The 23555-nt window shown below is 46.6% G+C and overlaps 1 protein-coding gene across 2 annotated transcripts in view; it reads left to right on the forward strand.

Annotated features, from left to right (window-relative positions):
* Nucleotides 1-23555, forward strand: part of COL5A1 (collagen type V alpha 1 chain) — a 162141-nt gene that overhangs the window by 37076 nt on the left and 101510 nt on the right. For both annotated transcript variants that reach the window (XM_075519479.1, XM_075519480.1), the window contains exons 2-4: nucleotides 1383-1550; nucleotides 7792-8005; nucleotides 8640-8802. In XM_075519479.1, coding sequence (XP_075375594.1) covers nucleotides 1383-1550; nucleotides 7792-8005; nucleotides 8640-8802 — 545 coding nt within the window. The remainder of the gene's footprint in view (nucleotides 1-1382; nucleotides 1551-7791; nucleotides 8006-8639; nucleotides 8803-23555) is intronic.

The raw sequence follows: 23555 nt of genomic DNA on the forward strand, positions 1-23555 counted from the left end.
GACACATCACTTGCATTACTTAATCCATGTTCTAAAGACCTGAACATCTGGAGGTGAACCAGCCCCAACTTTGCTGGTGCGGGGAGTGCTGGTGTGAGACAGGAGCTCTCTGTGAACCAGTTTAATGTCTGCAGCAGCAAGAGCCTTGGTCAGAGCTTAATAGGAGGTGGTGGAGGAGGGCTGTTAAGGAAAGGAGCCTTTTGCTTCATGTCATTAGTCAAAATGCCCATGCAGCTTGCTTTGAGGCGTCTGCACTGCCCAGAGGAGGGGGACAGGGATGATGGATGGAGCACTGTAGTGGCTGTGCTGTGCCCTGCTGCAGCCTGCTCCTGGCCAGGATGGAGGTGCCATCTCCGTAGCCTGTCCTGAATTCCTGGCTGAAGGGACAGACTGCATGATGAGGCCACAGAAACCAGAAACAAGCCTTTTCCTAAGCTGGGGACTAACTGGATTTTTCTCTCTTCCATGAAGCACATGTGTTTTGTTGGCCGGTCCAGCTGCACCCTTGTACGCGCTGGTGGCTGTGCAGAAATGCCACTGTGTCACGGTGGGGAAAGAAGGGGAGTTAGTTGATGGGACTTGCCTGGGCTTGGGCTGAGTTACGGGGCAGGCACCTGGCTACCTGCAGCGGAGTCAAGCTGCGTCCCTGCCCGTGCCACCTGCCTTCACCCTGGGCAGGGTTAGACGCTGTGCACAAACCCTCCCAGGGTCTGGGCAAGCCTGCAGGCAGCGTGAACAACCCGTGAGCACCAAAGCACCGCGCTGGGATGCTGCTCTACCATGACTTGTTGATACCCCAAGGCATGGGTATCGTGCCTTGGGGTATCAACCTGTGGGTTTACCTGTTATCCCAGCTGGTGTGAATTTACCTGTGGTTGTTTTGCATGGTGTGTGTAATCCTTTGGGGAAGCTTGCTCAGTTGCTTCAAAACAACTTTTTGGATCAAACAACTTAAGAAAAAAGAATGGAAATGTTTGCATCAGTGTAATGGCAACTTCTTGATTTAAAGCCTTTTCTCTCAGATCATGAATTTCCTGTCTAATGCTTAATCTTCAGGATGTGTTTGAATGATGGAGACTGGGTGAAGACATCCAGAAAATATAACTACTATAGCTAGTAAGATAGCATATTCTGCCTTCTGCCCTTGTGCAGACAGCTGATCAGCTGTTCCTCTCTGCATTGAATTAGTGTCTCTGACCAGCGGTACAGCAGCCTGGCTTTGAAGCTGGTATTAACATTGTATTTGCAGATGTAAACGTATTTCATCTGTTTTTAAAATTGTGATAAATTACTTGTGTGAGGCAGGCTAATAATGACTTGGATCTGAGCAAGTGCCAGTCTTATTGCCTGCTAATTCTTGTTCTCTTCTTTTCTTTTTACAGCTGAACCTGCAGACCTCTTGAAGGTATTAGATTTTCATAATTTACCTGATGGTATAACAAAAACAACAGGGTTTTGCACAAGCAGAAGATCTTCGAAAGAAGCAGATGTTGCTTATAGAGTAACAAAAGATGCTCAGCTTAGTGCACCGACAAAGCAGCTGTATCCTGGTGAGTCCTCAGCTTTTTATTTGTCATATGGAAATATCTGATCCTTTTCTGATTCTGCAGGCACATAGGGCACTGCGTAATTCCCTCATTTTCCAAGTGTGCTTGCCTGCTCCCTTGGCAGGGAGCGATTCCGCTGTTTCAGCGGGCTGCAAACTTTCAACCATCAAATAACGTTGCAGTAAGTTGTTCTTTTATCACTGCATTTGCACATGGTGGTGGGTTTCACTGCAGAAGATGTGGCCAATGCCTACATCTGTTCCTTCCTATATTAGAAAGTTTCTACTGTCTCTTTATCACACAGTGGCATCCAGCTGGGGAGAGAGACTTGGAAGATGCAAAGGAACGCAGACTGTGTTTTGTTCTGTGTTTGTGGAGTGCCGAGCACAGTAGGGTCTTATTCTGTGGCTGTGGTGTCTCTCATAACACAAATAATCACCATATAAAAATAATAGACTGCCCCACAAGAACAGATGTCCCAAGAAAAGTTGGTTGAAGAAATCGGAGGTTCATTAGAGAAAGCCACTGAGATGCGGGAGTTCACAAAGCCCTTGAAGAGCACGTGGGCTACTGACCATTTTATTTGTCACTGAGGATGTACTGGAGTTTTTAAATTTTTTGGGCCAAGGGACAATCACTACTGTAGAGTAAAATGTGCTTGTAAAAAGACCGGAGGCATTTCGGACCCAAACTACTCGCTGCCTGAGAGCTTCAGTCTTGAACGCGTAATCACCATCAGAAGTCTTCCTTCCAAAGCCGTACAGGAGCACTGCTGTATCCCCGTTTTTACATGGGGGAGTGCAGAGACGCTGGGAGTAGGCATGGTAGCACTTTCTAGGTTTGGTGAGAAAAGTGCCTTTGCCGAGGAAGGCTTAGCAATGAGGCAGAAAGACGCAGCGTGTAACTCGTCTGTGAAGCAGTAAATGACTTAAGCAAAGCAGATGGACACACGCGTTCTCCTTTGGCGTTTGTGAGAGAATTAATGATACAAAATGTATTAGCTAAATCAGAGGTAATGTGGCATGCCACTACCAATGCTTTTTAATTAACGTGCTGTATCTATCAGACCTGGCGTGTCACTGGCCTAAATGAGGACTCTGAGGCTGGACTGCCGATGCGCTTGCATCCTCCAGTCTTGTACTTCCTTCGTTGCATGTGTTATCACTAAGGTTATTTTCAGACTTCATTACTATCCTGCTGTGACAATAAGCAGGTGAATCACATTTAATCCATGGTGAACAGGAGCATGAACTGAGAGCCTGACATGAAGATGAGAGCAGCTGTGCCTGGGCTGTGGGCTGGTAGCCCTCCATCTCATGGTCAACCCTTAGTGAAGGAGCGGCTCAGTTTTGCCTAAAGCCCTGCTTCAAAGTCTGCAGAAGTGCAGAACAGGCCCTATATTTGTTTTTGCTGCCTGCCGCAGGACAGTCTCTTCTGACTATAGATAATACCATCGTGCGCCCAACTGCACCCCTCTGCTAGGTTGTGCCTTCACGTCCCGGAGGATTGTGCCTGTGGATATGGGGAATAGTCATCCCAGGGACAGGCCGCAAAGGCCCTGCAGTGGTCCCCGAGTCCATCCATCTGTCCCAAGGCAAGATCAGCTCAACCTAACCAGCATATGTTTAACTGCTTTCACATACTCTCTTTCCATGTATCTGAAATTACTTAAAGTTTTGGTCCAACTGGTATCTTCAAGCTCAGAAGTGCTTGAAGGAAATTGTTCCATTTTGGAATATACAACTGTAGTGGATTTGAGAGCTTTTCAGTAGTTGCTGTAGCCGCTGTGAAATCTTACCTCATCGCCCTTGTGTTACAAAAACCAGCAAACAGTGGTGACCCCAAAATATAAAACCAAGGATGGAGTATTCTGGCTAGCTAATGTAGCAAGGAGACTGGATGACACCACTTGTGACAAAGGTTAACAGAACAAGACAGCATGCAGAACTGAATCATGGTCACAGGAGAGAACTCAGCATTGTAGGAGACTTTCTTGCTTTTGTCCCACCTTACTACACTTGTATGTCCTCACCGAGTTCTTGGTTTGCATCTACTGTCTCCCCTGGGTGAGAAGATCTGGATGGTGTTTCCTTGGTGTCATCGAGCAACTTTTCAATCATTTCATCATCTGGACAACCACGGAGTGATTGAAGCAGCTCTGTCCCTCTCTGGAGACTTCCAAAGTAATTGAGTCTTCTCTGCTGCTTGCTGAGGAAATAGGAAGGGAAGAGCGAAGTGAAGAACCCCCAGTGTTTTCCATCAGATCAACAGATGTTTTCTCAGTGCATCTCCATAACTAGATGTGACTTCAGCTCACACCACCAAATGAATGAGAGAGGAGATAAAGATAACAAAGTAATTGCAGTGCAATGTACCAGGAGAAATGTGGTTTTAGTGATTTCACGTTAACAGGCGGGTGGGTTGTAGCATAACTTTCCTTCTCTGCTATAGAGCACCCTAGGCAAATGTACACTGCACATAATATTTTGTGTTAATTAGAAGTTGGTGCTTTTCTAAGATGGTAATTTTATGGGCTTTGCATTCTGCTTCCACAGCCAGCAAAGCAGGAGAGATATATAGATATATATATAGAGAGAGATATATATAGATATATATATAAAAAAAGCTTGTCTGTGTGTTTTTCAAGCCCACAAGAGTGAGAAAATTTGCTGAGATGCTCTTTGTCCTTGCTCCCTAAATAAGTTCTGCTTCTGAGCAAAACTGTGCTCTTCCAGCAGAGGCAAGAAAGGCAAAGTTTTCAGTGGCAGCCAGCAAAATGTAATTTGCATTCTTCTAGCAAACTCTGTATTCTCCACACTGCTTGTGGGTGTCTGCATATATATTTAAGAGCTCAGAAATCTCTACTATAGCTCAAACAGTCATCTCTGAGGAAAACAAGCCATTCCAAAATTGAGAGTCTTCTCAGATGAAGAAAAAGGCCAGAAGTTGGTGACACTGTTGGAGAGCTGTTTTCCCTTGAAAAGTGGCTCTGGAAATGACACCGTCTCGCACAACAGCTCTGCTCTGTGTTTGTGTCAGGAACTGGATCAGCTCGTTGTTTTTGCTATTAAGCAGCTAAAGCTTTCCTGTCCTTCCCAGATCAGCAGCAGGGCTTTTTATTTTAGGCTGTGTTTGGATATACCTGCAGGATCTGGGTTAGGAAGAGCTGTCCCTATTTTGAAGACCATGAGATTGCACAAGAGCCTTTAATCCCTGGTCATGGTGCTCAGGAAAGAAGAAACTCAGCCCGACTGCCCTGGTTTGCCTATTGGGGCATACCACAGATGCAGTCTGCTGAAGTGAAGCTAATAGCATCGGGGTGTGGGGAGCTGCGTGGCGTGGAGGGATCTTTGCCCACCCTGGACCTCCTTGGCTCTTTCCATGGCTCCATCTGCAGAATTGGGGTCTTAACCCTCTGCTGCCTTGCAGGAGGTTGCATGTAGTGAATTTGAAAGGACTTGGCCATGGGGTAAAAGAGCAACGCTGAGCCAAATTCAGCATCGGCGCAGTGCCGTTAAGCGAAGAGATGGATACGCAACATCTCTCGGCATGAGCTCGTTTGAAGAAGTGAACGAATATAAGGGCTTAATCCCAAACCCATTGTTGGAGGGGCGTCTCTGTTGTCTTTAAGGGGATTTGGGTCAATTTCTGTGTGCTTTATATATTTATGATGATGTATTTATTAGTATTGCTGTCTGTGTGGATGCATTTTCATACATCATTTAATAGCCCGGGTCATTTCTAGCTATGACAGTGAAGGCATTGTTATTTCGCCAGGACAGCAGAGCAGTAACAGAGTAATGTCAGCTATAATTCATCCATTATGGTTATTTGGGTTGAGAAACTCGCATCACCATGGAGACATTTTAATAATAATGAAAAAAAATTAAAAGCAGCTTTTTAATGAGTTGGCAGCTCGTCCAAGTTGAAAGGTACTGTATTGTGGATTCATAATGAAATTTTGGACATGAACTATTTTACATAAAAGGCCCAAAACTGTAGCCTGTAATTGGAACCAGGAAGGCGTATGGTCTTGATTCAGTGCTACAGGAGGATTTGTATACAGCAGGAGAGAGATAAAGCTCAGTGCGTCCTATGGGAGACGCAATAATCAGATGCCTGCCTTTGCCAAATACCTGGGTCTGTGTCCTAGGGGAAAATCAGGCTATAATCATGGCATTTAATTACTGACTGCGAGTCCTCTGTTCAGGATACTGCTTTACACTTCTTTCCAAATGTTTTTTAACTAATGTGAGGGATATTAACTTGGGGCAAACACAATGTGTCTCTGTAGGTACCCTCAGATGGTCCCGCTTGGTGTCCTCTGTTCGCACAAGCTGGTTGTAGCACTGCTCGTTTTTGATGCAGCCCAGCCTGCTCGTGCCTCCTGCTTCCTCCCCTGCCTGCTGGTGTAGCCCCATGCTAGGCAGCTAGATGCCTTTGAAACGCTGGTTTGTTAATAAAAGTTAAAGCAACTCCCAGGCAGAAGAGCAGAGGGGTGAGCTCATGGTCTCTCTGCGTTTGAACTTGCTAGCTTTGCTGTGGTTTGAAGAATTTTCCACTCCCATGTTCCCGGTCCCCTCCCTGGGTCAAAATCCCTTATGCAGCCCTGGGATACCATCTAAGAAAAGCCTAAGGGGGTGAAGGAAATCTATTTGAAGCTTATGGGCACTGAACTTGACATTTTTTTTTGTGGTTTTACATGGCTACGGATCTGCAGTTTAAAAATGATCCATTGTGTTGTTCCCTTCCCTGCGTGCCGCCGGCTGCCACACACGTAGATAGTCCCAGCACGCACACCCTGCGGTGCCCGTGGCGGGGCTGCCCCACTTTACTCTGCCCTGCCGTGGTTTAAGATTTCTCAAGCAGATACCAGTGGTACAATGCAATCCTTGTTTTTTGAAAGCCTGGACCTTAAAGGAAAGATACCCTGCAAGTCTCGCACTGTTGAAATGCGGCATCTGAGGAGGTTATGGCCCTCTGTAGGTACCCTCTGTTTCAATAGGTCCCATCTCCAGTAATAATTGGATCAAGAAAGCTCCTTTATTAATGCTTCTGGGGTTTTTAAGATGTCCTGTTTGGGATGTGCATCCAGGCTTTTCAGTTTGGGCTCATCTTTCCAGTCCGGATGGCAGAGAAAACCCAAATGGAAGAGTTGTATCCTGCATAGGGTGTGACTTGGTGCCCATATTGACTTGAAACTTGAAATGTATTCATCTGGCGTTGCAGGGGATTGACCCTTCCCCTGTGCAGAGCAGTGCCTCTGTACTGACCATACCTGCTCTGTACTTTAATGGCTTTAATCCTCCAAACCTTGCAAAAATACAGACAGGAGTCACCTGAGATCAGATGGGGTTGCTTTCCTGAGTGGAGAAAAAGCTAGGGAATTTGTTAGATGCTTTTTAATATGTAGACAAATTAGTATCTCCTACTGATTGCCAGATTTATTTCTGTTTTCAGATTTTTTTTGTCTGGATCAACCCTAAAAGTCAAAGCCACAGAATGCTCTGTTCTTGTCTGGAATAGACAAAATCTGATGCAACTTCCCTACTCCCTTAAATAAAACCCTTTGATATCGTGTGTGCTTAACTGGCATGGGATGCTTAATTTCCTATGTCCCTCTGACATGATAAGTTAATTTGTGGACCTCATGATATATGAAACAAAGTTTTTTTTGCCTTGTCCCCTAAAAAGCTCTAGGGTACACTAAGGAAGGGTTAGGTGCAAATAATACAGATTTGAACCAACAGCTTTTTTTAAAACCTCTGTTTCCCCAGCACTATGGTCTCATCCCAAAACAGTAGACCCCTTGCTATCCTTTGCTTGCAAGTTCAAACGTGGGGTGGCTTTTGGCTCTGTGACAGACTGCAATAAGGGCTGGAAGAAGGCGCTCTGATCATAAACGAACGATCCTCAGAGATGCTCGGTTCTGCACTTGAGTTTTTAATGCGTCATTAGAGCGGGTAGCCCTTGGGGGACACTGCTGTACGCTGGCTTTGCTGGTGCAGTCTACTTTGGGTTGCAGCCCATCCCAACCCTGTATCACAATAAATAGGCTTTGGGGGAAAGCCAGATCTTCACCTGGCAACTAAGATGCTGCCCAATATAAATTTTTAGGGTTGATGTGCACGCACCTGGAGGGATAAACCAGTGGTCTCTCCATGGGTCATTAGACAACAGGACTGTTTCTGTAGGGATTAATTTTCAAGGAAACCTGACTAACCTCTTTGCTTTTCCACTCCAGCTTCCCCATTCCCAGAGGACTTCTCCATTCTAACCACTGTAAAAGCGAAGAAAGGAGGTCAGTCCTTCTTGATCTCAATTTACAATGAGCAAGGGATCCAGCAAATTGGTGTGGAGATGGGTAGATCTCCTGTATTCCTGTATGAAGACCATACAGGAAAGCCAGGCCCAGAAGACTATCCTCTCTTTAGAGGCATTAACCTAGCAGATGGCAAGTAAGTGAAATTTTGTGCACAAAGGAAAAAACAGTACATTGCTTATATCATTACCAGCATGTTGAACGTTGTGTAAAATAGGAGTCATGTATATATAAATGTATATACACACCTTTGGCTACTGCCAAATGTCCCATTCTTGAACTTTGCCCTTTGGTTGAATAAATACTGCATATATAAAAAGTGTGAATCGCATACCAGCCAGTGCAAATTGATACTTATGGGGATAGGAATACTGTTGACTTTTGCTGCAAAAGGCCTTAAGAAATCAGTTTGTCTTGCAAAATCCACGCAGAGTCTTTTGCAGGACATGAGGAGGGTGGAAAAGGGGGATGGCCGGCGAGTTATTGGTGTGGGTTTTTTGCTCTGCCTCTTGTTGAAGCCAGACCTGGCACTCTGCTACCTGTTTTGGAAGGATGAGAAGTGAATGGCATCATCTGTCAATACAGCCTTTCTATTTCAAATGAAATCTTTAGGGCCTGCCCAAGGATGATTTCCATGTGTTTGCAGATGATGGCTGGCATGGAGGTTTGCAGAACATAATTTTATGAAAGTTTTATTGTCACACAATAATTGGCTTGTTCTTGAAAGCCCAAGGCTCTGTTTAACACATTTGTGGACTGCGTTCTTCTAGGTGGCACAGAGTAGCTATCAGTGTGCAGAAGAAAAATGTCACCTTGATTTTGGACTGTAAAAAGAAGATCACCAAGTTCTTGGACCGAAGTGACCATCCCATCATTGACGTCAATGGCATCATTGTATTTGGAACAAGGATATTGGATGAGGAAGTCTTTGAGGTAAGTCATGACAATGAACAGCTCTGGAGACGTTCCACAGAGATGATGAGCTGGGTTCTGGTTGACGAGGTATTTACCAGCTCATTTTGAAACTCGTATTGGATTTTTGCATAATAGAACGCTGTCATGTGTAACTTAACTCTTTTGTGGTTTTTTAAGTTTTTTTTGTTTTGACCAGATGAATACTTTCTGTAGTAACAATGAAAACAGTGGGCCAGATGACCTGTTGGAGTGAGCTCCTGGCTCTCTGGTTTCATGCCCTTGCTCTGGGGTTCTAGAACAGCCCCTGCACTGGGATTTTGTAGGTCTGTAGCTCTTGTGCTCTTGGCTCACGTACCATGGGAAGGGCTCACAGGGTTTTCATTCGTCCCTGCGTTACGATTTAGATAAAGTTGCAGGGCAGTAAATGAAGACTGAGCAAAGCAGCTCCCTTGCAAGTCACAGTTCACTCTGGGGCTATAGGAATTTGCTCTTTTCCCATGTGTTGGCCATTGGTTCTTGGTTTCTTGCACCATGACATAAGGGGACTCTCCTCGACAGCTTGTTTGGCAGCCCTGTTGCCTCCCACACAGCAACTGCTTTTAAAAAGCAAACCAAAATCATGATGGGTGGAACGTTCCCATGAGCTCCTCTGATTTAAGCAGAGATAGAGAATTATTTATAGATAAGGTCCATATGGTAGAAGTTCTTCCTGTAGTTCAGTAGCTAGTTTAATATACGTATTTCACTACCAGTCTTGACTTCTGTGGTCTGCTGCACTTCTGAGGCTTTCATGTGTATGGGAATCTTGTCCCTGATCTTTCTTGCAAGCTAGAATTGCTTCCCCGAGATCAGCGCCAGTGCAATGGAGCGTAAACTAAAAACTATTGATCTCCATATCCTTAATTTTATTGCATTTATGTGGAGGAAGAGCTGTATCTCATGGGCCTCCCCAACCCAGCAAAGGGATGGGGAACATCTCCTGTCGGTGGATAATTAGAGCTGTAGCGAAGCCAGCTCTCGTCTGCATTTTGCTGTCACTCGGAAGGAAAGTTCCAGTCTGTTTGACATTACCGACATCTGGGAGCTGGTCTGCTGTAAACAGAGCAAGAATGCATGGACTGAACGTTGCTGCCAAAATCCCAGTTACAGAGTTAGAGCCGAATCTCTAAACTGTATTAAATCAAGAGACATTTCCTGGGAAGTTTAACAATTAAAATGGAAAGTAAAAGCTGGGTTTAATGGGCACTGGAGTGTCTTTCGCAAGCGTTGGACGTTCTGCCAAAAATTGCGGCGGTCACACTGGATGCCGTATTTTAAGTGGATTTGTTGTATAAAGTGGTGAGCTTTTTGGGGAGCTGCTGGAGCCAGGTATCTAGTAGATCCACTTGAGATGTTCCCAGGTGGCTTTTAGTGCTCGCCTGGACTTAGGACTGCTGATTCCTCTGCCAGGCGAGGGAACGCACATTGATGGGTGGCAATGCTCTCCGAGCTCCACTGCTAGCCCTTCCCATGGGGCTGACACCAGCTCCCTTGCTGAAAAGGACTTATCTAAGGGTACAAGCTCAGAGGCCTTCTGAAACCTCCTCGATCTTGGGAGGTGGGGTAAAACAGAGCAAGTGTTCCCCTCTGCTGGAGCCTGTTGCCTGTTTGGGGTACAAGATGCAGCTACGAGATCATTGCAGGCACTTACTGAGAACTGGACAATTAGCAAGTATTTTTTTCCTCTGTCTTGTAATGTATATACCGATTTTTATACAGTATATCTATAAAAAAACTCTCTAGTTTCTTGTATTTGTCCTTTTTTCTTTTGTCATCCTCATCAAAGAGGGTTTTCAGCATATCCACATACATGCTAATCAAGATACCAGCAGCTTTAAACTGAATGTAATTAATAGGTTTCATGAAGGCAGTGGACTATAACCTAATTTCCTTCAGATCTCAGTAACTTAATTTCCTTTGGCCCCTCCTTTCTCCTTTCTGCAAGGCTAAGCAGAAACTGTATAAGGAAAATTGTGGCTCGGAAGAATGGGAAATGTGTGTAAACTGTTGAAGTTATGTATTCCTGGATAGCTGATAATTTCTGGACAGAATGCAGAATGATGAGATGAAGCTGCTGCTGTCCTGTAGGCAACTGCTCTGTAAACCTCAGCTGACAAGATGTTCCCCAGTGTTTTCTGCCGTGGAGCTCCCTGGCTCTTACACGTTTGTTGCTTTTGCTGGAAATTAAAATAACCTAGTTAGCTGGGAGTGGGATGGAAGGCAGGGTTGGGGAGGGCTTACACGGGCTGTGTCTCGGCACAAATCGGCGAGAGCTGTAAGTGGTGGCAATTCGTATCCTCCTTGTCAGGACTGAAATCAAATAAAACCGCAAACGCATTTTGTTTTGAGAGTTGTAATTATTTAAGCTCTGGGTCTAGCTGGGGTCGCATGCGGAGCGGCTCCGCTGTGTTCATTGATCGAGCGCCCAAATGGGGACTTCCTCGCTCGTACTCCGCTGCAGAAAAAGCCTGGCAGGAAAGGTTAGAGGAGTTTCAAAATATTTCTCTAGCACAACATTCTTCCAGTGGAAAAATGACTTCCTCTCATTAAAATTCAATTAGTTCGGAGGCTGTGTGGATCTCTGTACGGCTGGAGGAGAGCTGGGTAGATTTGAAAAGGGGCCAAGCCTGGAGCCTAGGTTGTACAAGTTAAGTCTTGTGCTGAGCTGTTGTTCAAAACAGAAGTTTACAAATGTCAGGACAGGCTCTCGCGCTGGGGTTGGGAAGTGGTGGCCAGCTTCAAGCTGTGACTGAGAGGATGCTGTTGTGAGACAGCAAAGGGCTTTTTGCAGTGGGAGAGGGAAAGAGAAAAGAAATAGCCCGGGGTGCAGGATAAACACTTTCTCTCTGCTTGCAGGCTGTAGTAAGCAGTGTTCCTGTGGCTACAGCAGCACTGGAAGGAAGTCAGAAGACATGCGAATGTGTATCATTTTTAGGGGGATTAACTGTTTCTTTTGATGTGCTTTTTTTAAACACACATTAGAAACCAAGTCCTAGCATAGTCTAATGGTTAGGCGTAGGAATAGAGAAAGGATGACGTTTGGGAAAGTCCCTTTCCCAGAAAGCAAAGCATCTTCTGCCTGGAACCCAGGGAGACTTTCCAAAATGTCCTGGTGATGTGATGGCCCTGCTCCTGCCTCTGCTCTGCGGTGCTGCACCGCGGGAGCTGCCTGTTCAGCGCCCGTGACTTATTGCAGGAGTCACCTTTTTGTGCAGGATCCCATCAGTTCTTGTGTGGATAACAAGAAACTGGAAGCGTGAGCCCATCTCTGCTGGCATGCAGTGTGTCGATCCCAAGGCTGACCCGTCAGCCTTTGTGCTGGTCCCTGGTAGCCTGTGCTGGTGTAAGAGCTGAGAATAAGCTGAGCCCTTGTCAGGTGGATGCTTTGTTCGCTTAAGGGTTTACTTGGCTGTTATACGCACGCTTCTGTTGCTGTACCCATCAACCGTGGCTGTGGGATATTTGGGTGCTTTGTGGGCTTTCATCTGAGATTGTCCTTGGAGGATGCTCATGCCAAGGAATTTCTGCTCCGTGCACAACTCATCCCTGGGTTCTGGGGACAGCACCTGGGGCTTGCTCCTTCAATCGGGGCAAGCAGTCAGGCTCGAATATGGTCTCTCTCCCACCCCCAGCCAAAGCCTGGCAAGGCTTTGACGTGTTTAGCCAAAACAGCGTGCAGCTCGCTTAAACCATTTGACCACCGTGCCCCAGGACCATGCGGGTGGCATCTCCCCATGGCTGGCTTTTCCAACCTGCTGTTTGCTGTGGTGGTCTGGTGGAAAAGCAGTTGAGCTGGCTCTGGGCTGAAGAAGTCGTTCTGGTTTAGCAGATGTGGGTTGAAACAAAGTTCAGGTCCTGGCTCAGTAAGGTCGCTGGTGCTGCGTTTCAGTCCCAGAAGCGGCTGCATTACAGCAGCGAACAGAGAAATCCCATAACCCACAGCTGGAGGATCTTTATGAATGGAAAGTGCTGCACAATGTCTGCAGCAGGTAAATGTTACTGTCTCTGGGCTGGATTAGGTGAATTTAACCCCTTTGCAATGGTGTCTTGAAGCGTATCATGTAATCCCGTAGAAGTTTGGTTTCTGCAATAGCGTGTGGCCCAGCCCTGTTTTACTGCTTAGCGTCACTCTGTAGACTAGCACTTAAGCGATGGGCTGATGAACAAAATGAAGCTTGTCCAGACCTTGCCAAAGTCCTAGGTATGCAATGTCTTCCATATTTCTGCTGCAAATCCCATTTTGTCTTCTCTTCTGTCAGGAAGAGACTATTGTGTGAGGCTGCTGTGCCGATAAAAGTAACGTACAGCACCTGGCTGGCAGAGCTAGTGTTGGCATCGTTAAAATTGTGGTGTGGACATTTGTTAAAAAAAAAAAAAAAAAAAGGTAGGTTTTGGTAAAACTGCTGAGGGTACCCTAGTAACAAGTGAGCACATTTGATGTAAACTATTTTTGGTTCATCTGTTTAAAATTTTGCAGGATTGTCCCACAAGGAAGCTGGTGTTTTGACCCGTTGGAAATAATGTTGGTTTGCAGTAGTGTCTGGTATTGGTGTAGATGAAATTAGTTTTCCCCATAAGTGGAAAAGCTCAGTGCATGTGTATATTGCTTTTTAAGGTTTATGTCTTTTACTGTTGGCTTCTCTGGAGACAAGAGGAGCTTATTCTGTCCAGGTGAGTACCATAACTGTGTCTCATTGGTCTAGTTGGTACTGTAAAACCAAGCGGGCTTCCTCTGATCCAGCCAAACAAGGTGCAAAGTGAGAAGGGTCTTGGACACCTGCGGACACCGTTCTGCCAAGGCAGTGAAACCGTGAGGGGCTGACAAAGTATTTGCTATTAGCTTATGCCAAAGCTTGTCCTGGGATGCGATGTGGCGCGTTGCTGGGCTTTGGATCGTGCTGAAAGGATGGTGCTTTTTATTCTCTTTCCTCCTTTGTGTTTTTGAAGACCACTAGTGAAGTCGAGGCATCAGAAATGGAGGGAAAGCAATTTGTGCTGGGGCGAGCCAGAAAGCCCGGGCAAGATGCCAGAGGTGCTCTTAGGGCTGTTGAACGTTTCAAGGCACAAGAAGACAAAGCAGAATGGATACTTCAATGCTCTTGGCTGAGACATTGGGGCTGTTCAGGTGCTGTGCTGCTCTTGGGTTGAACTGCCAAATCTCTTTTCATCTTTTGGCTTGTTTACGCTTAAAAAACGATTATCACTGTGGTTGATAATACCAGATTTCATTTCGCTATCGTTAGGGTTTTCTCCCTCCCTTCCCATGCTCTTGGCTGTAGTGTTTCCAGCTCTGGAAAGCGCTCTTAAAGTTTCTGTACGTTATTTTTCTCAGACACCTCTGAGGTTATAAGATTGGCTCAATAGCTTTTGCTTTAGCGAAAGGTGTACAAAGGCAAATAGCATTCTTATACACGTAGGCACCTCTCGTGGTATTTTTTGGTGTTTGAGGATGGAGAGATTTAGGGCTCCTCTTTTGCAGGCAGATCTGCTGTTAATATATCAAATAGCCTCTATCTACTATTGCAGGAGGATGCTATGCCACTAGGACAACGGGCTTTGGGGAAAGCCAGGTTGGTGGTATTTATATATCTGCAATATTTGCAGACTTTCTCAGCTCATGGGTGCAAATGTACTGTGGGAGCCTGAGCTCTGAATCTGTGTCTGATGCGCATCTAGACCCGAGCTTGCCTCGGCATGGCTGTCGTCGCCGTTCCTGTTTGCAGGAGGCTCTTGTGCAAATGTAAACGGAGCGGTGGCAAGGTACGGAGCACGTGGGAAACGCTTATTTATATGTTTACGGGAGACGCAACAAGGTCCCCGATATCCTCAAACCAGAAGCATCTTAAGAGCTCTGCTGAGCTCAGTGAGGCTTCTCATGAGTGTGGCGTTGGACTCATCACGTTCTGCAAGATCTGGGCTTCGTCCAGAGGGTCAGGCAGGAACTGGGCAGAGCTCATGCTTATTAAGTTTCTGTGAACCTTCAAAAAGCATTTTTTAATTAATCAGGGGTTTTTTCTAATGTGAATTTCTCTGTCAAGATGCACCACAGATACATGCTCCTGTGTATTTTTCCCTACCTCAGCAGACTGCTGAAAGCAGCTAATTTACAGTGCTGGCTGCCTGCTTTCCTGGCCCTGCCAAATCTGATTTCACCTCTTTTGCTGTAGAGCCTTTCAGGGAGTGCAAAGAGTCGATGTTTTACACCACCAGCATATACCATGGTGTGAGATGATGGAAAATAAAACGCTCTGAGCCAGCATTAGGGTTCTTTATTGAAGATGTCTGTAGCTTTCCTCAGTCTCCTAATAATTCTCCATTTAGTTGCTGGTGTTCTCGTCATTTCTTCTGCTTTTGTTTTTTCAAAGGGATCCTCTTTAGCGAAATGGTGTGCTTGAGACATATGGATTAAATCACAGAACTAGGCTCTTCCAGAAGAGCAATGCTGCCTAGAAAATGTCTTATAATTATTGAAGATTATGCCTCTGGATGGGTTTGCAATTAATGGTGAGATTTTTGTGCCAGAGTCCAAGCAACGCAGTCAGTCTAAACAAAACCCAAACGTGCTATTTGGCTCCAGTTGGCAAGGTCTCGCATGCAGCATCGTCTTACACAGGTGCCCAGGGACGTCATCTGGTTTTATCAGCCTGTCTGTACCGAGGGAGGGACAGGACGGGATCCAGAATAAGAATTGCAAAACAGCTTGTAAAAGTTAGTCTGTGCTTCAGGTGGTTTCATTTGAATCCTCAGCTGACACCATTTCATTTGGCCTCTATCTGTCAGGTGCCAGCAAGGAAAGTGAGGATTTGGGTGGAAATGTCAGATTAATTGTTTGCGTACACTTTGCTCAAACTCTCGTTTTTCATTTAGATGTGCTGGGTAATCGGCAGTTTAGCCATCTGGACCGCAGTCAAGCTTTGTGACTGGGTCGGGGTTGCCTGTAATGATGTAGCCTTATTAGTCATGATTACAAAATACACGTATTTAATGTTTCTAACTTTTTTGATTTTTGTGTGATGTCTCTTTTTGTCAGTGGTAAATTCCATTTCATAAACTGTAAAAGAAACTGTGCGTTGGCACGTGTAGCTAACTACTGCAGTTTGCTGGTATCGAACGCCTTCAGCCCTCTTGATAGCATACAATGCGGAGGGAGATGTGCTTTATTGTTCAAATAGAACATAAAAATCCTTCTATTGATGTTTAACAGTTCTGCAGTGCATCATTTATCTTTTAACATGGCCGAGTTAAGCATCAGCCAAGGAAGCTGCATGGTCTTATTGCTGCTTGCAGTCTGTCTGGAGCCAAGCCCCGGTCTTACAGGAGGACCCGCGCGGGTTTCATCTCCGGATGGGTGCTGTTGAGCGTTACCTTCAAGGCGATGGATGTCTCGTACTGGCTGGGGGCTGCTTCTAACTTCCAGCGGTTATGTTGTGTCAATCGGGGTTCTGACTGCTGGGAGCCCAGATTTCAATTTCAGACACCCGCATTAGTTAATGCGAATAATCCTCCTCTGGATCTTTGCACTCGGTGAGATACGGCGTGTGCTGTAATTTAAAAATAAGGTAGAGCGATGGCCCTTAAGCCATGCTGATCTTCCTTGAGGTAGCGATAAGGGGAAGCTGTGGTTATTCGAAGCGCTTTATATCCCCTGTGTCCAGCAGAGGAGATAAAAGGAGGACTTTGCATGGGAGGAGATGGGGAGAAAGCAGAATCCCAGGAAGCCTGGCAGTGTGTAATAGCAGTGTGCTTGGCTGCCTGTCCTGGCCTCGGTGCTGCTGTGTACTGTTAGTCTAGAAAGGGGATTTAGTCCTTTTGGTGTCATCCCGAGTAAGGGCTTTTTAATTGATGCTTCACTGCACGATCTCATTTGTGCGGTACCTGTGGGCCAGTGTGCAGCTCAGCCTGTTGTTTAGCATAGAATTCTCTTGGGTATAGGCTGAATATCTGGAACGCTGGCGGTGTCAGACAGCACCGAGGAACCCGGTGGGGAGGTGCAGCTTGCAGGGAGCCCTGCTCGCTGGTCACGAGCCTGAGTGCAGCGACGGGTGCAGTCTGTAAATGGGTGCAGTCTGTAAATGGGAAAAGGCACCCAAGCCTGAGCAATTGCTTGTTTGAGGGGTCCCTCCTCACGATTTCGGTAGCAAAGCATGGTGAATGCTGAGGATATGGGGCACTTAGCACTCATGAACATCCAGGGTTAATGCCTTCGGTGAATGAGCGGTGAAGGACGTGGGACCTCACCCTGGGCTGAGGAACCGCTGGCTTCTCTGTTGGCTCCTGGACAGTGGTCACAATAAGAGCAATGTGCCATGACTCCGGGGGCTACCGAAGAGGGAAATAAAGTTGTTTATTATTATGGTTCAAACAGGCAGGTTTTGGAGCCTGATGGTTGCCTTACTAGGGACTTCTGCAGGCTAGTTGGCTTGGATGAGCTTTTGCCATTTTGGAGGGCATGGGCGAGGATGCTGAGAGGGAAGTGGCAGAACTGTCAGTGGGAGGGATGCTAAGCGATACCACGCAGGGCTCTCCATTGCTGCTGTCATCTTGGGCCACGACAGGGAGAGGATGGGCAAGCTGTTGCCCGACATTCTCTGGCTGGGGGTACCTCCTGCGGAGTGGGGTAACCAGTTGAAACTGCTAACGAGGAAAACCGAGGGGGCTCTGGAAGGCAAAGCTCATCCTTCAAAACAATTTCCATCCACCGCAGGGATTGTGGGGTTTGGGGAGCAGAGTTGTGTGTGGTTGTTCTTGACATTCACCTGGCAGAGTTTTGTATTTAAATGCTGGCAGGCAGCAACCCAGGCAGGCTCATTATACATGATGGATGCTGTTAGGTGCAGTGTCATTACTCTTTCAGCTGACGGCTTCGTTTGTAGTTCGCTTCCCCCCTTGGATAGCGGGAGGGAGGAGGAGGGGGCTCGGTTTCTTCCATGGAAACTCTGAGGTGCAGAAGGCTGGTTGCTGAGCCCAGACAGGGTGATGTAATGCTGGAAACCTGCTCCTCTCCGGTGACATCATGCCAAGGTTTAGAGTGGCATTGTGGACATGGATGTCTGCTGGGAGCAGGCAGCAGGACAGGGCTCCAGGAGCAGAAAAGGCACTGCAAAGGCACCCGGGGTGCATTAGAAAGGCACTGAAGAGGAGAGCAAACGGACATGTTTGGGAAAGATTATTTTCTTCAGCCTGAGTATGGAGGAAAAGCCAAATACTCATGCTATTGGGGAGAAGTTTCCAGCTGAACTTTATTGGCAGCATCGCTGTGCAATATGTAAAAGTGATTATTGAGAGCAGAGCGAGATGGTGTGCCACCGGCCCAAATCAGTGCATGTTTCTCCTTGCCTGCTAATGGGGGAACCTTGTTCTATGCAGAAGGTGAGAGACCAATTAGTCTTATTTGTATAAATATGAATTTCTAGAGCAGAAGCCTGTGGACAGGAAAACGTCCTTTCTTCTATGTACAAAAATCTTGATTGATTTGCATTGTCGCAACAAACTGTTGGAGGAAGTACAGACTCATCTGAGCTGAACTTGTGGGAGAGCCACTGTGTTGAGGAAGAGGATGGTGAGCATTGAGCTCTGCAACAAGCTGGTTAGGCAGAGGAGTGGGCTCGTGTCCTTGTTGACCTGGCAGGGCTGAAGCTGATGGTTCTTTGAAATTTAAGGCTTTATTGCTGTTGTCCTGCCTTTGCAGGGCACTGCTTGAAGTCTTCGTTTCCCTAAGCTAGGGGTTTATGCACATAGCCTGTCATTGCAGTGTGGACAGAGTAAACCCAGCATAGAAAAGACCATCCTAACTAGAAGCCTCTTAGTTGACTTTGTGTTCAACCCATTCCCTTGTCATTTAGGTACGAACAAATGAAACACATGTTCCTTACACATGGTGAGGCCTTTTTATTTTTTTTTTTTGAGGCAGTCTGGGCTGCTTGCCAAAGCCCAAAGGAAAATCCTAGCCCACTCCAGACATCCCCAGTGTGCAGGTGTACTACTTACTTTGACAGAGCCGAGCGGGATCGAATGTATATGTTCACAATAAATACATCACCCTGGGGATGGGAGCTGGAAGAGGGTATTCCTAATGAGTTGTGCAGAATATTGGATGGGATTTGTGTATTTGTATGTATGTGTGTTTTCTATTCCCTCCAAGAACACGGAAAAAAGTCTCTAACCGTGGGCTCATTGTTCTCCACACGTAGCCACATACTGGCTGTGGTTCAGGAGGTCAAGTCTGCTTGAACAAACAGTGCTTTGGCCACTGAAGCAAAATGTGTGGGGAGATGAGAGAATTTGTGGTGAATATTACTTTTGTGCGCTGTTCTCTGCTCTGGAATGTCTGCAAACATAGCAAGGTTTTCCTGAGGCTTTGATGCCTTGCATAAATAAATTTATCTGCAAATTGTGTTTACCCTCTTCCAGCTTGCTGCTCGGAATACCGAAATCTGAGCTGTGATGCTCAGCTACTGCTGGCCACGCCGGTCACGCTGCATCCGTTCCTGTTCCTTAATGGTTTTTGTTCAGATAACCACATTTCTGGGCTGAACTTCACATCTGCTCTTCAGGCCATAGGGTGTACAAACCCAGCTCCCTTTCTTGGGATGAAAAGCTTGGGTAGTGCCCAATTAGCTTTGTTATGGGAACTATGCAGGATTTTGTGTTTAAAAGCAAGACTTTTTGAATGCCGAATTTGAGATGGGAGATGCTGCGCGGAGGTTCTCTTGTAGGAATAAAAAAAAAAAACCCAAATCTTCTTTCATGGACAAGTAGCAGTGTTGAAACATAACTGCAGGAATACTTTGGAGCACGGAGGTGAGAGGTGTGTGAACATCGACAAAGGAGACAGTCTGGTTTCCTGGAGAAAGGCGTAAGGACGAGACGAGAAAGGTGTTATGTCTACGTGTGCACGCTAGCTCAGCTCTCCATTTTCAGCTCTTTCCTGAGCAGCCCTGGCCAAATTTGCAGCAATGGTGGGAAATAGCAATAGGAACCCACACAAAAGCTTCCTTCTCGGGTGGTCCCAGCAGATGTGTCCTGCTCAGTGATCCATGGTTTGGTGATTGTTGCTGGCCAAACGCAGGAAAATTCTTTCCCAACCAAAATTTGGTGTTAAGTTCAATTCTGAGTGTGTCAGCAGATATCCCCACGGCTAAGCATGTAATCCCACTTATATCCTGAGATAACTTTGGCAGCCAGGTCTATTTTTCCCCCATTCCCTTTAATCCATAAAACCTGGATTCTGTATTTACCTCCTGGGGCAGAAAACATTCCAAGTCCTGATTAAAAGCCTCTGTGTATACAAAACCCTTGATCCTGAGCCACCTCGGTGTGGAGGGCTGAGGATAAAACCTCAGGGTGGATCTTGGGGTTGTGGCAGTCGGGGGATGGAAAGCCCGTCTGTGGGGCTGAGAAAACGGCAGCTCAGCTTCCAGATTAATTCAGCTATGAGGAAAAAAAAAAATGGAGTAAAAGCAAGGGGTGTGCAGCTTTTTTGTGTACCTTAGTACTCAGAAGAGCTCCAGCTGTTGTGGGATGGGAGCAGGAAGCCCTGATGTGCTGCTAGAAGCAAAGAGCCACCCTTCGGAGATGGAAATGAGCCCAGACTGGGGGAGGCTGAGGCTTTCCAAAATGAGCTGTGGGCTTTGGAGCTGTCTGAGGGCTTGCCTGGGGTTTCGTGCTGGAGTTTGAGAAGTGTTCAGGGAGCGAGGAGGGGAGAGGATGGGAAATCCACAGAGCAGCAGCGTGGGGCTGCCCCGGTTGCTCTTCCCGCCCTTGTAGGAGCGGTGTGAATTGTCTGATGGAGCTGCGAAATGCCGTCTGCTGTGTTTGACCATCATGGATGGTCAGGGTAGATGTTTGATGGAGAACTCGGGCTGGATTTCTTTCCTGCCGTCTCCTTTTCTGTACCAAGACCAGCTGCTCCTCAAGTCTCTCTTGAAACCATTCACCACCTTCCCTCGACCCTCTCTTTCCCTTTGCGTCCCCCACCTCTGTCGTAGCCGGGGTGGGAATGAAGCCCAAAGCTTTCTGGGTCATTGGGACCAACACCTGCCATGCAGACCCTGTTTACACGGGGCTGAGTAAAAACTGAGCAACTGCCTCCGCTTTGGCTCAGCGCAGCTCCAACAGCGAGTTTTCAAATGCGTAACTTAAGCCAAGAGCTTCACTTCACTACATATTTTTCCACTGTGAGAGAGTCCCCCTTACAATACACTGGCATATCCATCTTCGTGTGGGCGGCACAGCCAGCAGAAGCTGATCTCGTTCCTAATTTTCCATAGATGAAAGGGAAATAAATCAAGGTGAAACCGGAGCCACTAAACGGCACGGTGGGGGAAGACGCAAAAGAGCAACGCCGCGATGTGCTGTGCTGCAGCTTGTAATGAGGGAGAATCTGTTTTTAAACTATCCCTTATGGTTCACACATATGTCATTGAAAAATAACTTCTATAGGAAAAAGCTAGCCCTTTGGCTGGGTTATTAGTGGATTATTTGATTTGGATGGAGAGAGGAAACATGGAACAGTGTGATCAGCCCTTGGTAAGGTGGTGACATCAGGAGACGAAGTTGGACGGGGGAAATGCAGCACTAAATGAAATGGTAAAGAAAATAGGGAACTTGAGTATGTGGTCAGGTCTGCGTGACCACAAGAAATGTGAAGGCTGTGCAGCCTTTGGCAGCCTTGCGGGCTCTAATTTGGGTTTACGTGGAGTTTTCAGAGACTGCGTGCTCCTCTCCAGGCTGCAGCTCCTCTCCAAGGAAAACGCTGCAGTTTCCTCATTTTGTATGAGAAATGCAGCCTGGATAAAAGGGCACTGCCCAGAGCTGACCCTCGGACTGCAGGTGGGGGACGCCAGCCAGGCCGTGGGGCTGCTCGGGCCATGTGCCTTGGGCCCTGCTGCAATGGGGATGACCTTTGGGTGGTGACAACTGGGACCTGGAGAGTGGTGGCACTGGTGGAGGAGAGCTGGTCTGCCCTGGGCTATACCTGGTGCTCAAAGAGCAGTGCAGGACAAGGGGGAAGGGGGACTTGGGTTTCTTCCAGGGATTCCTAATGAATGGGATGAGAAAAACGGAGAAAATAACTTTTTTTTTTTTGAGCCCGTTCTATGGAGTGCAGGATATTGAGCGTATGCTTCAGAAAGGCAGTGTTATTTGGAATACACCGGATGCAAAATGAGGGTGTTATTTCAAAATTGCTCGTTGTTTCATCTTCTCTCTCCCTCTCAGCTTTATTAACTGCTAGTTAAAGGGCTGGCAGATCATGATAGACAATGACATCCATTCATTTTGTCCTATTCATTTCTCAGAGGCCTGGGCTGGGCTTTCGTGTGGGTTTTTTTTTTTTTTTGCTGTTGTTTTTTAATTTCCATGCTGGACAGTGGAAGGCCAGGCTGACGCTGTCTTCCCTTTATGTAAATACCTCCTACAATGTGCAGGCTATCACTTAACCTAGCTTTCCAGCGGGTCTGAATGGGAGTTTTGTGGGATGCTGCCCGTGGGGCTGTTGCCCCGACAATGCGGACCTGTGCTGGTCCCTCACCCTGGCCTCGGGGCACCACCGGAGCAATTGGCACCCTGACGGAGGGCGATGGTGTGGGTGCAAGCTGCTGCCCGCTCCTCCCCAGCACCGCAGGAGCAGCAGGCAGGGTCTGCATGCGGAGGAGGGGAAAATCTTTTGGTGGTTTTTTTTTTTTCACTGCAACCACTGATGTGAAGCCAAGCTTTGCCTGGTTCTGGTACCTTCCCAGCTCGTCCCAGCAGTCGGCATCGCTGGTCGGCGGGTCTGAGCCCCGCTGTCACACTGGGCACTTGCGATGGCTATCAGGGAGAGCGTCACCTTGTCACGCTGTCCTGGTATTTTATCCTTGCATGAAAATGTCTTTCCTTGACTGTCAGGAGGAGGCTACAGTTGCAAAAGCCCATTACCAGGTGCTTCCCGAGTTGCTCTGCGTAAGCATATCCATGGAAGCAAACTTTTTGAGCAAGTATTGAGAGATTTTTTTTTTTTTTTTTAATACTCTAATTTGCTGCTTGCAAGGATTCAGAAGTGTAATCTGCCTTGATGCTTCAATTGGGGAACAAAACCACACCGTGTGAATAGACCTGAGCCAAATCAGCTCCTATTGGAAAACAGTCAGAAGGAACTGCTTGAAGAACTGCTGTGGAGTTGTTCACGCTCGTTATTTTGCAAACAGTTTGGAATAGACAATAACTTAAAAGGGAAAAAGAAAACCATGTTTAAATTCTGGATGGATATCTGGTAGATAGATAGTTTTGGGGTTTTTTTTTTGAATAATCTGCTGCTATAAAGTCGCTCTCAGCTGGTGGTATTAATCTTCTAAACAGATGGTGGGTGCATCTATTGAAGAATACCTATGAACTTGGCAGTACAATTTTTGAGGAGTTTTTAAAGCGTTCCTTTTGAAGCTATCCTATAGATTTACACTATTCCTGGCTAAACATTTGTAATCTGGGGGGGGGGGGGGGGGGGGGGAGGACACCAACAGCCGTAGAGTGCCCATGCTATAAAGGTGGTATTTGGGCTAGATGTAAAGATAGCGACAACAGAGCACATGGTGATTGTGGGGCCTCTATCTTTAGGGATCAACGCTGTAATTTGTGTGGTGTATGACATAAATGCTGATTTTAAGTTACCAAATGAAGAGTTTGAAGGCAGAAATCACAGAGTGACAAGCTGCTGTGTGGTCATACGGGGAAAAAAATAACTCTTAGGGTTTGAT

This window comes from Mycteria americana, chromosome 17, assembly GCF_035582795.1.
Source record: "Mycteria americana isolate JAX WOST 10 ecotype Jacksonville Zoo and Gardens chromosome 17, USCA_MyAme_1.0, whole genome shotgun sequence".
Classification (NCBI taxonomy): Eukaryota; Metazoa; Chordata; class Aves; order Ciconiiformes; family Ciconiidae; genus Mycteria; species Mycteria americana.